At 43.9% G+C, this 14,487-nt stretch overlaps 1 protein-coding gene across 1 annotated transcript in view; it reads left to right on the top strand.

Moving 5' to 3' along the window:
* The first annotated feature begins 2,724 nt into the window (after positions 1-2,724).
* The window catches only part of LOC306929473 (cytosolic phospholipase A2 gamma-like), a 36,983-nt gene continuing 25,220 nt past the window's right edge, over positions 2,725-14,487 (top strand). The window contains exons 1-5 of the mRNA XM_079510013.1: positions 2,725-2,805; positions 3,665-3,776; positions 4,411-4,551; positions 4,666-4,710; positions 5,098-5,163. Coding sequence (XP_079366139.1) covers positions 2,791-2,805; positions 3,665-3,776; positions 4,411-4,551; positions 4,666-4,710; positions 5,098-5,163 — 379 coding nt within the window. The 5' untranslated portion in view covers positions 2,725-2,790. The remainder of the gene's footprint in view (positions 2,806-3,664; positions 3,777-4,410; positions 4,552-4,665; positions 4,711-5,097; positions 5,164-14,487) is intronic.

The following is a 14,487-nucleotide window of genomic DNA, read 5'->3' as shown; positions in this document are numbered from 1 at the left end:
AAAATAAATAAACGTTGCACACTGAGGGCTCCAATGCGACATATGCTTTATTTATGGCTGGCGTTTCGAGCTAAACGCTCTTCCTCAGACTCCGTCTATCTATGACATAGTCATGTATGACATGTCTGTTACATATTAAAGATGGAGTGCCGTGATTTCCCCTCCCCAACCCCTAAAACATGATCCTCAGGTATAATGATTATACTAGGAGGAAGATTTATTTAAAAAAAAAAAAGTGTACAGAAAGTGTTAAAATGATGTTCTTATGTGGCCACACTCATCAGTTCATTAAGTAGGCTATACCTGGTTTTCACCTTAGCACCACCCACCTGAACTTAAGCCTCGCCCACAGCTGTTGTTGTAGGTACAGTATGATAATGTGGAAGGGGTTAGGGTTATGATGTCACTACAATTGTGTTATTTCAATTGGGCCTTTTGACTCAAAGGCTTTCAGCTTTCAGGAAGAAACCAAAAATACACAGAGAAGACTTATTTGAATATTATAACCACACCTGGGGGTCTATTAGAGTAATGTTAACTCCATAGACACATACAGAACACCTGGGGGTCTATTAGAGTAATGTTAACTCCATAGACACATGCAAAACACCTGGGGGTCTATTAGACTCTAATAATTAGAGTAATGTTAACTCCATAGACACATACAGAACACCTGGGGGTCTATTAGAGTAATGTTAACTCCATAGACACATGCAAAACACCTGGGGGTCTATTAGACTCTAATAATTAGAGTAATGTTAACTCCATAGACACATACAGAACACCTGGGGGTCTATTAGAGTAATGTTAACGCCATAGACACATGCAAAACACCTGGGGGTCTATTAGAGTAATGTTAACTCCATATAGACACATGCAAAACACCTGGGGGTCTATTAGAGTAATGTTAACTCCATAGACACATGCAAAACACCTGGGGGTCTATTAGAGCAATGTTAACTCCATAGACACATGCAAAACACCTGGGGGTCTATTAGAGTAATGTTAACTCCATAGACACATGCAAAACACCTGGGTGTCTATTAGAGTAATGTTAACTCCATAGACACGTGCAAAACACCTGGGGGTCTATTAGAGTAATGTTAACTCCATAGACACATGCAAAACACCTGGGGGTCTATTAGAGTAATGTTAACTCCATAGACACATACACAACACATGGGGGTCTATTAGAGTAATGTTAACTCCATAGACACATACTGAACACCTGGGGGTCTATTAGAGTAATGTTAACTCCATAGACACATACAGAACACCTGGGGGTCTATTAGAGTAATGTTAACTCCATAGACACATACTGAACACCTGGAGGTCTATTAGAGTAATGTTAACTCCATAGACACATACAGAACACCTGGGGGTCTATTAGAGTAATGTCAACTCCATAGACACATGCAAAACACCTGGGGGTCTATTAGAGTAATGTTAACTCCATAGACACATACACAACACATGGGGGTCTATTAGAGTAATGTTAACTCCATAGACAAATACTGAACACCTGGGGGTCTATTAGAGTAATGTTAACTCCATAGACACATACAGAACACCTGGGGGTCTATTAGAGTAATGTTAACTCCATAGACACATACTGAACACCTGGGGGTCTATTAGAGTAATGTTAACTCCATAGACACATACAGAACACCTGGGGGTCTATTAGAGTAATGTTAACTCCATAGACACATACACAACACATGGGGGTCTATTAGAGTAATGTTAACTCCATAGACACATGCAAAACACCTGGGGGTCTATTAGAGTAATGTTAACTCCATAGACACATACAGAACACCTGGGGGTCTATTAGAGTAATGTCAACTCCATAGACACATACTGAACACCTGGGGGTCTATTAGAGTAATGTTAACTCCATAGACACATACACAACACATGGGGGTCTATTAGAGTAATGTTAACTCCATAGACACATACTGAACACATGGGGGTCTATTAGAGTAATGTTAACTCCATAGACACATACACAACACATGGGGGTCTATTAGAGTAATGTTAACTCCATAGACACATACAGAACACCTGGGGGTCTATTAGAGTAATGTTAACTCCATAGACACATGCAAAACACCTGGGGGTCTATTAGAGTAATGTTAACTCCATAGACACATACACAACACCTGGGGGTCTATTAGAGTAATGTTAACTCCATAGACACATACAAAACACCTGGGGGTCTATTAGAGTAATGTTAACTCCATAGACACATACAGAACACCTGGGGGTCTATTAGAGTAATGTCAACTCCATAGACACATGCAAAACACCTGGGGGTCTATTAGAGTAATGTTAACTCCATAGACACATGCATGCAAAACAGAAAATGTACAAAAGTCACGGCACTCCATCTTTAATTGTTCAGCCTGATCGGATTTTCACTATCAATGATAATATACACGTGAAAGGCTCTCTTATATGATTACAAAAAGTATACATGTATCGTCAGAGTGGGGCCATGCATGTGTGTTGTCAAGTGAATAAACTTAATGATGAACTATTCTTCTGCCAGTGGGAGTAAATTAAATCACATGTTATATTTTCTCTCTTCTCATCTACAGGGCCATGGCCTCCTTATACAAAGAGACCAACTGGTCCTCCGAACTGGAGTCTGTAACCAAGGAAATAGTGTCAAGGCTGAGCCGCGTAGTGTGGTTGTGGCCTCCTTGGGCCCTTGATAGCAAATGGTGGACTTACAGAGAAAAACACGAGAACTTCAATTACACCCACTGGTGGTCTACACTTATAGTCAGCATGTTCGTGAAAGAGGTCAGCCCATCATTTACACAGAGGGTATTAACCTATTTAGACCTGAGGCCGATTCTAAAATAAATTCTTCTGAATCCTAAAAGTTTTCTGAAAAACCTATGTTTTTATGTCAAGTGGTGCTCAAAGTTTATCATTTCAAGGACCTCCAGAATGATCTGTATTTGGCCGCGGACCCCCATCTGAAAATATGTTGTTCCAGGGACTCCCCCAGAAGCAAAGATTTGAGTTAAAAACATTCGCTCTGAAAGAATATAATATATTCAAAGATTTGCGACACATTTTCACGATTTTTAAAAAATCAAGCTCGTATGAGCTTGTACGGTCTGCTATTTTTCAATAGCTAATGTATAACATAATCCTTAAAACACCAAAAGGGGTTCCCTCCTGAATGGGTTAAGTGAAAAATCCATATGTGGCGGATAAAAGCATGACATTTGATACAGATGACCTTGGGTCATCCTAACACATCCTAGAAGGGGTGCCCAACAAAATCTTAAACAGGAAGTGAGTTGTGGACAATATTCAAAATGGCCACCTACACCTATACTTTTGACAGTTGACTCAAAAGACCAAAATAATCTCCAAAAAGCATACAATTTGGCACACATGTCACTTAAGGTTATCCTAAAACATCCTAGTAGCTAGGGTGCACAAAATATTCTGAAACAGGAAATGAGTTCATTATTGACTAAATGGATGCCAAAAAAACACCTATAGAATCTCATAAAAGCATGAAATGCGGTACAAATGTTCCTTGATTTTAATCCATCCTAAAAGGGATGCAAAAAAGGTTTTAAACAGGAAGTGAGTTTATGAGTCATAACAGGATATTGAGGCATTATTTGTTGTGTTTTTTCAGATAGGTGAACGTGTTCTTTCAGAGCAGAGAGGAAAGCATGACAAGGATCCCTATCCCATCTACACTGTCATTGACAATGCGTTCAAAGACCAGAAAGAAACAGGGCTAAAAGGTGTGTGTGTGTGTGTGTGTGTGTGTGTGTGTGTGTGTGTGTGTGTGTGTGTGTGTGTGTGTGTGTGTGTGTGTGTGTGTGTGCGCGTGCACATGCACGCGTGTGACTTTCTTTCCATTCAACACTCGAGTGTCTAAAGCCATATGGAGTCAGGGACATACTTGTACATGTTTTCACATGCATTTGCTAGGAGCGCATGCACGCTTTTTACGTCTGCATAATGTTACTTAGCGGTACATTAAGTATGCAGTACATGCTTGTGTCAAATAAAAAAATTGTTCTGAACAATACACCAATTAATTTTTTAAGTACTATTTAAGGGTAACTGTTGTACACTTTTGGTACTCGCCCTGTAGCATTGCAGGTGTGCATTACTGTAATGACGTTAAACCACCCTCTCTTGTGTAATATTGCTAATTGTTCTAGCTGTATCCACCAGGCCGAAAGGCTTGGCAGAGACTATATGTTTTGCACCCTTGTCTGTCTGACACAATGACGTTTGTTTAGGGTAAATAATCAGCAACGTCTTTTCACTTAAATATGGGTGTCCCTCACTAGTCACTTCCCACAAGTGTCATTTTTTGGTATTTTTTTTAATGGTTCAGTCAGCAGCATGACTGTGTTTCCTTGACAGACGTGTGGGTTGAGATGACCCCCCATGAGGCGGGGTACTCTCTCACCGGGGCCTTCGTGGACCAGGAATACTTTGGGAGTAAGTTTGACCACGGGATGTTGATAAAGGAGCAGCCAGAGATGGACATGCTCTACGTGCAAGGTGAGACTCCACCATGTCAGTCCACTGTTCTGTTGGTTTGTTTCTTCCAAAGCATTACATTTGCAATTCAATTGAAATTACGGTAAATTACATTTTGTGTTCATCTATTGGCAGGCTTGTGTGGTAGTGCTGCAGCTGATATATCACAATTCAAACACGGTTGGTTCACTGGTTGTTCATACAAGCATTCCCTCTCTCTCTGCGCGTGTGTGTGTGTGTGTGTGTGTGTGTGTGTGTGTGTGTGTGTGTGTGTGCGTGTGCGTGTGTGCGTACGTGTGCGTGCATTCTTTAATATGGCATACAACATTGTGTGTTTTGCACTGTAATCCACAGTATCTATTTAGCGTATAGCCGTATAGTAATTCCGTATGTACTCTCCACCTATGAAAATACCTACTTTACCTACTACACACTGTATTTATGATGCTCAGCCTCTTCTTTCATCTTTCCATCCATCCATCCATCCATCCATCCATCCATCCAGCTGCACACCCACCTACCTACTCACTCACCTCCACCCCCCTCTCCATCTCTCTCATATTTCAGGGTTCAACCCCCTCATAAACCCCACTTGGGGAATCACATACAACTTCCTGCACAACATGGTGACAGGTGAGTCCAGAGCTCTGACACAATTCACTGATCATAATTATGGTGGAATGTCATTTTTCTGAAGTCCCTAACATCACACTAACCTAAAGGGGCTTTTATTGGTCACCATAAGTGGTCAAACATGGGTATTAGAGTATAATTCTGACATTCCTAGATGTGTTCTTGCATAGATGTTTTGCTCACTTTACACTTACAGTACAGTTACTTAATAATAATCACACTCTAATGTATTAGAACAGTGATTATGATGCAATTATAATGCATTATTATGATACTGGCCAAAACCAGAGTATTATGACACTTGATCTTATCCTGTAAGTCAGTATAAAATGCTTTAAACTTGTCACGACTGGCCACGACTTAATGACGCGTGATCGCCGAGACAGTTTGTTTATTTTTGGACCACAATTCTTATATGAGACGATTTTTAAGATGACCCCATGTTATTCTCCATAGAGAACCAGGAACCAGGGGTTGACGTCCAGGGGTTGACGTCAGGACTTCGGCACTCTATAGACAGTGCTCTACTGTGTTTTGTAATGTATTGTGTTTTCTATACAGCTGAAGAAGCAAGAGAAGAAGACCCTGATGTCCAAAATCAGGGTCTACAGGTTCTTTCTAAATCAGAAACGAGGGACTACATCGACGCTGGACTGCTGCTGAACTCTCCCTACTTCTCCATCCTCAGGAAAGAGAGAAAAGTCGACCTCATCATCTCCCTCGACTTCAGCGAAGGAGACCCTATGCAGGTAGCACATACCCCCACGCACACACGTATAGGGCAGTATTATGCGTGTCTTAAGTACCAGGTCTTATTACTTACTTAAGACCTGGAGGCGTGATCAATGTCATTTGGCTATTCTGAGTGGCCAAACAGCATTGACCACGCCTCCAGGTCTTAAGTTAAGTCATAAGACCTGGTACTTAAGACACGCATAATACTGCCCACAGAGTTTAAAGGTTTTGTGACATTAATTTTCATTTATTTATTGTTTTTCTTTCAGGTTTTCTGACCTAAATTATACCCACACAACCTGAACCGGCTTTTCTGTGGTCTGCGGGGTGTTTTCTCTGTGTGTTCTGAAGCCTTGAGCTGCAATGAAAACAGGCAAAATCCCTCAACAGTGACATCTGCTGGCAAATGCCATATATGGGATGTGTGAACTCTTACCTCACAGTCCACAGGCAAATCAGAGCACTTGTTTGAGCCAGAAACCCAGACCACAGAAAGTCTACTGAATGGTAAATGTTCAGGGTGCAATTGAGCTCAGAAAACCTAAAGAAAATAAGAAAAATTACAAAACCTTTTATAAGGTCACAATCCCTTTAAGTGTTTTCACTGAAAGCCGTTAATATATGCAGATTTCACGACATCAGGACACGATCCCAACATGTTTCACAGTGAGTACCCAGTGATGTATCCACTGCAGCAAACGCCTGATTGACTAAATATGAACAAGTATAGAACGTGTACAACGGGTATTCCATAAGCCGTACTCACAATCGTTCCCGACTAAATTGGTATTATGTTTGCATCATAACCACCAGGGTGTTGCCATCATGCAATTATTGTCCGAGTCATCTCACTGTCAGCATGCAGAGCGAGTTGAACCCAAAATGCAAAGTCACAGCAAACGGAGCAGATTTTTAAAGTCTTTAAAAATGTAGAAATTAGGCAAATCTTACACTGAAGATGCAGGCCGGTTTTACAGTGAGTGTGTGCAATGAGTTTGGTTTTATAGGGAACAGTTTGACTGGAGAAGTGTTCACAAATTTGGACATGGCACTGCTGGGCAGATGAGGGAGTGGGGACAGGTGTATACCTACATTAGGACTGACAGATGGAATGGAATGTGGGAGTAGTCTAACTAATCGTAATCACAAATATATAATAATCAAGACATTGTCTTTATCATTTTGTTTCTACAGACAATTGAGGATGCTCATAGGATGTCCAAGGATATGGGTATAGCTTTCCCACACGTTGAATTTCCAGAAGATGACAGAAAAGAACCAAAGGACTTCTACGTGTTTCCTGGAGACGACAACACCCCAACAGTGATCCACATGCCTCTGTTCAACAGTGTGAACTGTCCCGGTAACTGTTCTGTTTGCATTGTACTTGTAGTAGTGCTGTAGTCGAGTCCGCCTAACGTGAGTCCAAGTCAAGACCAAGTCCGAGGGGGGTGGGAGTGCGAGTCAAGACCGAGTGTTGGAGTGGTTGAGTCGAGACCGCCGGGAGACGAGACCGACCGAGTTATTACTTTATTTGATAGGTACAGAATTCATCAATGATGATCTCTGTGTGTGTGTATACTGAAGTGGGTTTTGACTGCAGTTTTCAAGGAAGGTAGGGTGGGGGCTTCTTTGATGGTAGGCCTATGTAGTGCATTCAACAGCGATGGGGCAGCAACAGAAGAAGTCAAGATCGTATAATGAGCATTATTGAGGAACAAATTAACAATTATTATGAAGATAAGGTTGAAAATTGGTGAAGTACTCCTTTATGGTATTGGATAATTAGATAATTAAAATGTTCTCTAACATTGGAGACCCATAATGGAAATGAAAACAATAACACTATCTAATAAAGCTATGCACCTGAAATATGTGATGAAAAAAGGAAAGAAACGATTGATAGTACCTGAAATACCTACCGTAGAAACCTTAATTCAGTGAAAAACCTTTTTATTGCTGTGTGAAATTAGAACAATGTAAAATATTTGTGTTTCCACTTTCTCCTCATCTCTGAATCAGATGATCTTGAACCAATGAGAAAGAAATACCACACCAGACAATTAGCCTTTGATGCTGCAAAGATCAAAGAGCTGATGGAAAGAGCCGCCGCAAATGTGAGCAACACCAAATCCAAGCTCCAGGAGGAGATTTGGAATGCTGTGAATAAGAGAAGGTACAATGCATTGATGTTGCTTCTAGACCTGTGGATCTCAACCTTTTCAGGCGGTGACCCTCCCAAAATAATAATATTTAAACTGGCGACCCACCAAACGAATCATGTTTGAATCCCCCTCCCTGATATGCACTTGGAGTGTAGAGGAAAGTCATTACATTTAGTTAATAGTTTGACTCAGTTCCACAGATAAATATTGGGAAAATAGCAGACCTACAAGATCACAATGCCTTGCGTTGTAATGTATCAACAGCCATAAAGTGTCACAGTCTGTGACGTGTTATGTTTTCTTGTGTACCCTGTTCTTGGTTTTTGTTATTGTTTTACCTTTCTGTTGTGTTCCTGTGGTTTTGAAGTATTGTATTTTCCTTGTTTCTTAGTTTCTGTTTTGCTTTACACTGTGAACCTTTATTTTGTAGTCTTGTTTTGTGCCTTCCTGTCTGCCCCTGTAGTTCTGTTCCTGTCTTGTCTCACTAGTCCTGTGATTGCCAGTGTTTCCACCTGTGTCCCCTTAGTTCCCCAGCCTATCCCAGTGTTGATTGTCAGTGGTGTTCACCTGTGTCTAGTTCTCCCATGTCTATAAGTATGCCCTTGTGTTTTCAGTTCCTTGTTCGTTCATAAATTGTTGTCAGTGTTATTTTCTTGCTCCTAGTGTTCCCTAGTTTACTCGTGTTCCTGTCTTTGTTCCTGTTCCCCTGTTTTTGAGTTAATAAACTCCCTTGCATTTGAACCATCCTGCTCTGCTTCACTGTCTGCGCTTGGGTCCTACACCTCTCTGCCCCGCACCGTGACAGTACGAACGAACCAAAATGGACCCAGCGGACAATGCAGAGGTGGACGAGTTTGCCAAACTGCTACTCTCCATGAGTTCCATAATGGAAGACTGCCTTCGTCCGTCCACCAGTGCAGAGAAGAAGATTGAGTCTGTGAAACAGGTTCTCCGTGTGGCCTACTCCAGGCCCGACCTAGCAGGCAAGCTGGATGGGGTTATTAAGGGGTTGTGGGCTGCCATAGGCAATGTGCCTGCTAGCCTTCGGGCTGCTAGCCTTCGACATGCTTCACCACCTGCTCTACAGCCTGCTAGCCCTCAATCTGCTTCCCTGTCTGCTCACCATCCCAGCTTGCCCTTTGCCTGGAAGAACTTTGGGGTGACCAGGGCGGTGTTTTTTGAAGACGGTGAGTTCCTTGAGCAACTTGCTCAATATTGGAGGAGGGACCCTGAATTCGCCCAGTATTTGGCGTTTTTTCGGTGGGAGAGTCGTGGTGCCCCTCATCCTCAGTGGGCACCTCCTGGTTCGATTTCTCCAACCTCCTCTACACTTCCTGCCTCTTCTGTTCCTGTGCATGCTCCACGCCCCAATCCTGGCCAACTTCAGGAGCCTCCTCCGCCCGGCATTCAGGAGCCTCTGCCACCCGGCAATCAGGAGCGTCAGCCCGGCATCCAGGAGCCTCAGCCCGGCATTCAGGAGCCTCCGCCGCCTGGCATTCAGGAGCCTCCGCCGCCCGGCATCCAGGAGCCTCAGCCCGGCATTCAGGAGCCTCAGCCCGGTATCCAGGAGTCTCAGCCCGGCATCTAGGAGCCTCCGTCCAGCATCCAGGAGCCTCCACACTGCATCCAGGAGCCTCCGCCGCCCGGCATCCAGGAGTCCCAGCTCCCCAGCACTTGTCCGCCTGCAGTCCCGCCTGCAGCCTCGTCACGTCCATCTGCAGTCCCGCCTGCAGCCTCGTCACGTCCATCTGCAGTCCCGCCTGCAGCCCTGTCACGTCCATCTGCAGTCCCGCCTGCAGCCCCGTCACGTCCATCTGCAGTCTCGCCTGCAGCCCTGTCACGTCCATCTGCAGTCCCGCCTGCAGCCCTGTCACGTCCATCTGCAGTCCCGCCTGCAGCCCCTTCACGTCCGTCCAGGCCTGCACTACGGCAGCGGGACCCCGGGGGTGTTCTTCAGCTACCTGACCCCTGTTCCTCGCTCCCAGTGACTGTGTCTCCTTGTCCCCAGGTTCCCCTGTCTCCATGCCCTTCTACTCCTCCAGGTTCCCAGCGTAGCTCCCTTTCTCCGTCTGCCAGCCCCTTTGTCCCCCAGGTCTCAGGCCATCAGTTTCCCCTTGCTACGTCCAATCCCCAGCCACCTCTGTTCCGTTCTGGAACGTCCTGCCCGTTGGTTTCCCCACCTACCAACCCGTTAGTCCTTTTGTCTGTCTGTCTGTCCGCCTGTCTCCCCCTCTGCTTGTCTGCTAGTGTGAATGCCTGTCTGTTTGTCCGTCTTTCAACCCCCCAGTCCTCCTGTCGCCCTTCTGACCCCTTTACCCGCCTATTGTGTCAAACATCATGTCTGTCTGCCTGCCTGATTGTCTGTCAGTTGATCTGTCTGTCCCTTGGTTTGTCCCACCTGTTGTCTGTGTGCTTGTCTGTGTGTTTGCCCGCCTGCCTGTCTGTGTGATTCCTTGTGTAGTTGTTTCTGTGTTTTGATTGTTTTTGCCCTGCCCAGTCCCTGCCAGTAAGTGTTTAGTCCTGTGTCCAGTCCTTTTTCTAGCCCCTGGTTCCGTGTCCCAGTGTCTGCCCCTGTAGTTCTGTTCCTGTCTTGTCTCACTAGTCCTGTGATTGCCAGTGTTTCCACCTGTGTCCCCTTAGTTCCCCAGCCTATCCCAGTGTTGATTGTCAGTGGTGTTCACCTGTGTCTAGTTCTCCCATGTCTATAAGTATGCCCTTGTGTTTTCAGTTCCTTGTTCGTTCGTAAATTGTTGTCAGTGTTATTTTCTTGCTCCTAGTGTTCCCTAGTTTACTCGTGTTCCTGTCTTAGTTCCTGTTTCCCTGTTTGAGTTAATAAACTCCCTTGCATTTGAACCATCCTGCTCTGCTTCACTGTCTGCGCTTGGGTCCTACACCTCTCTGCCCCGCACCGTGACATAAAGAAGTGTTAGTCCCTACTGCGGTTATACAACAATGACTAAACTGAGAGCAACTAAAAGTGAAATAAACTTGTTAGTGCTCAGAGCACATGTGAGACGTTGGTGATTCTGCTTCTCTCTTCTAGAAAGGAGCTTTGACAATTCAAATTACACAATAGACTTTGTAGTCTAATAGTTTCATTTGAACAGTAATAATCTCTTTAACAAGTAGAAGATTTGCAATACACATTATTTGTTCTCCTATTTCTCCGACTCCAGAATGAGGCTGTGTCTGGAGGCCCTGTCGGCTGTTACTGGGTGTAACGTGGAACAAACCACGGCATCGTCTCAGCTGACTCCTCAAGATATTGTCAACATCGTGGCTTTGAAGGAATTTTACAAGCAAGAAGGCTTTCAGGAACTGGAGTACCCGAGTTTGGGGACATTATCTCTGCGGGAGACAGATGATATGGACTTGTACAGTGCCCCGCCTGCCTTAAAGGAGGGACCATCTACGGCAGGTCCGGATGCCAGCATGAGGACAACGGTGAAAATTAATCCGCAAGAATTTTTCGACCCACAGTATGACTACGACTTCACCGATGTTACGGTAGGAGTAGATTAGCAGTATTGGTGCTTCCTCAAAATATTTAAGCTTGACAGTGTAATCAAAGATGCAATTATTATAATCCATTTCAACTGGATAAAGCCTTGGCCTGGAAGAGAGGTCCAAGTGTTTCAACCCTTAACCACAACACTCTCCAGTTGGCGGGTCAGCAGTTAGCAACTATAATAGGCCTTTAACTCATTCAGTGCTACCTGGAGACAGGTTTGGCCCTCGTTGCCACAAAAGCCCATTATAATAAAAAGAAAGAAAATTTAAATCCATTGTGCACGACATGCACTGTCGTCACTTGGACACCGGATTTGAGCAATTAAAAAAAAATAAAAAAAATAATAAAATTGCGTTACCGACGCTTAAAACCCACCCTTGCGAAGAAAAAAATGCTGCCTATCCCTACGAGTGGAGCTGCTGCTTCGCTTCAGCAATTTCCACAATAAATCAAAATATAGTGTGAATACTTCCACAGCCTTACTAAAGGATAAACTGTCTTCTCTCAATCTCATGTCGTGTACACACGTGTTGACAACGGAATGTGTAAACAAGAGCTGTGGTGTCACACCAGAAGTGGTGACCTATTGAATCCCGTATGACCCGGCCGGGATCAAACCCCCGACCTCCCAGTCTCAGGGCGGACACTCTTAACCACAAGGCCACTGAGCTGGTATATGTTTTGTTGATGGCAAATTGCTAATACATAACTAAGTAGTTAATTCTCTCAACTGTTCCTTCAATCTTATAGGATGGTGACAAGAGCTTCACGCGGGGCAGCGAGCAGTACGTGCGTCCTTGCGGATGGAGACGCGTCGCCCTGCGCGTGGTGGGAAAGTACGACGGTGGAGAAGCGTGGCTCGGCACCGGGAGCGGCGCTTGGCCAGTCTCCTACCACGGCAACGACATGGACGGCACGCCCGGAATCATCCTCCCCTGCCAGGGGAGCGCCGCGGAGGAGCCAGGGATTTTAGGTGCATCGGCTGCAGCCTCTCTCACCACCGGAGAGACGAGGCGGGGCAGGGGCGTGTACTCGACGCCGGACGTCAAGATGGCAGAGAAGTACTGCAAGACGTTTAAGTCCCAGGTAGACGGGAACACCTACAAGGTGGTCCTTCAGAACCGGATCAACCCGGAGAAGAGGCAGCGGTGTCAGAGAGAAGGCTACTGGGTGGTCTACGTGCCCCGCGGCACTGATGGCGCACAGACGAGAGCAATAGTGCAGGAATCTCTCCGCCCCTATTGCATGCTGCTGAAACAGCTGCAGTGAACCTAAAGCTGTGGAGTCTGCTCATGTCCCATGAGACGGACAAGATGTAGGCCTATGTAGGGTTTTTTTTTCTGGACAACACCAGTTTGCATTTATTATTTTACCTTCGATTTACCTTGCATTTCTGTAATCAGACTAGTATAAAAGTATACAACAAGTATAACATTACATTTGATTCCAACTATCAAAGAGGTATAGCTGTAACTATTCATGAAATTGGTAGTGGCAGTGGCAACAGCAACCATGACATGGTGTGGCTGGTTCATTTTAGAGAATAGAGGATAAAATAGTGTGTCACGTAAAACCTAAGCCGCTGAACCTGTGGGCCATGTTACAAAAATGGCAAGGGGCCATGACAATGACAACATTAATGATACTTAACTTATGTTCTCTCTCTATTTGTGTTAACACTACATAACATGTGAAAAGACAAGTGCAATGTGCATTCGTATGGCCTGCAGGCTTTCTATTCTGTCAATGATACAATTTGCAATCAAAGTAATTTCCTACATTTTCTCTATTGTGAATTATTCTTTGCAATTAGCACATTCTGTCTGTCTGACGGTCTGCCTGCCATGAAATAAACTTTAAACACACAGTATAAACCACCTAACTTGTGAAACATTTACATTTTGTCAGGTGGTTTCTTCCAGACAGCAGAGATATCTATTATAATTCAGCAAACCTCTGTCATCTTCAAAACCTGTTTATCAAAAAGAGAGACATTTTGGATAGTCACTCTGAAAGCTACAGTACTCCCCGGCCTAAATGATGATGTTGATTTCTCTCCCTTCTTGTAAAAATTCCGTTCTTACTACAGTGACTTCTCTCTATTCCTCTCCTCCATCCTCATACATAGTACTACATACCAACATTTATACTTTTATTTTTCCTTTTTTGTTTTTCTCCATTTATATACTGTATTTACATGTGATTATTCTCTGGTTTTTGTACGTAAAATTCAGTTTGCTAATGAGCTGTAATAGTTAGGTGTGCACACCCAGGTGTTTGTCGTTTCTGCATTATTCTGATGATGATGTAGTCATGTGATCTAATGAGATGCTGATTACTGGCACTACTTAATGACGTGTCAAACAGTCATCTTTAGTTGACCCTGATGAAGGCCCATGCAGGCCGAAACGCGTTGGTCGTGTTTTTAAACCCTTGTTTTTAATATCTAAACTAATCAATGAAATAAAGGATTTTTCTACTTCTACTGGACAGAGCTGCCTTGGACCCTCTTTTAAGTTCGCCACCTTATACTTCCACAGTGACATTGACTCAAGGTATAGAACTTTTTAAGAACTCTTGTGCTTTTATTCCTGTTTATCAGGGTTCTCTCCTCAGTGTCTCTGTACTGGGACCCTCCCCTATACACTCTGTACTGGGACTCTCCCCAACATACAGTTTAAATATACATTCTGTAGCCTACTGGGACTCTCCCCAATATACAGTTTAAATATACAGTACATTCTGTACTGGGACTCTCCCCAACATACAGTTTAAATATACATTCTGTAGCCTACTGGGACTCTCCCCAATATACAGTTTACTGTACAGGGTCGCTCCCTTACCATACAGTTTAAATATACACTAATTCTATAGAATGAATCATAACATCCTCTCACCTTATTTGAGTAACAG

The sequence above is a fragment of the Electrona antarctica genome (genome assembly GCF_951216825.1).
Source record: "Electrona antarctica genome assembly, chromosome: 9".
Classification (NCBI taxonomy): domain Eukaryota; kingdom Metazoa; phylum Chordata; class Actinopteri; order Myctophiformes; family Myctophidae; genus Electrona; species Electrona antarctica.
Note: the sequence above shows the minus strand (reverse complement) of the source record. Positions and strands in the feature narration are given on the sequence as shown.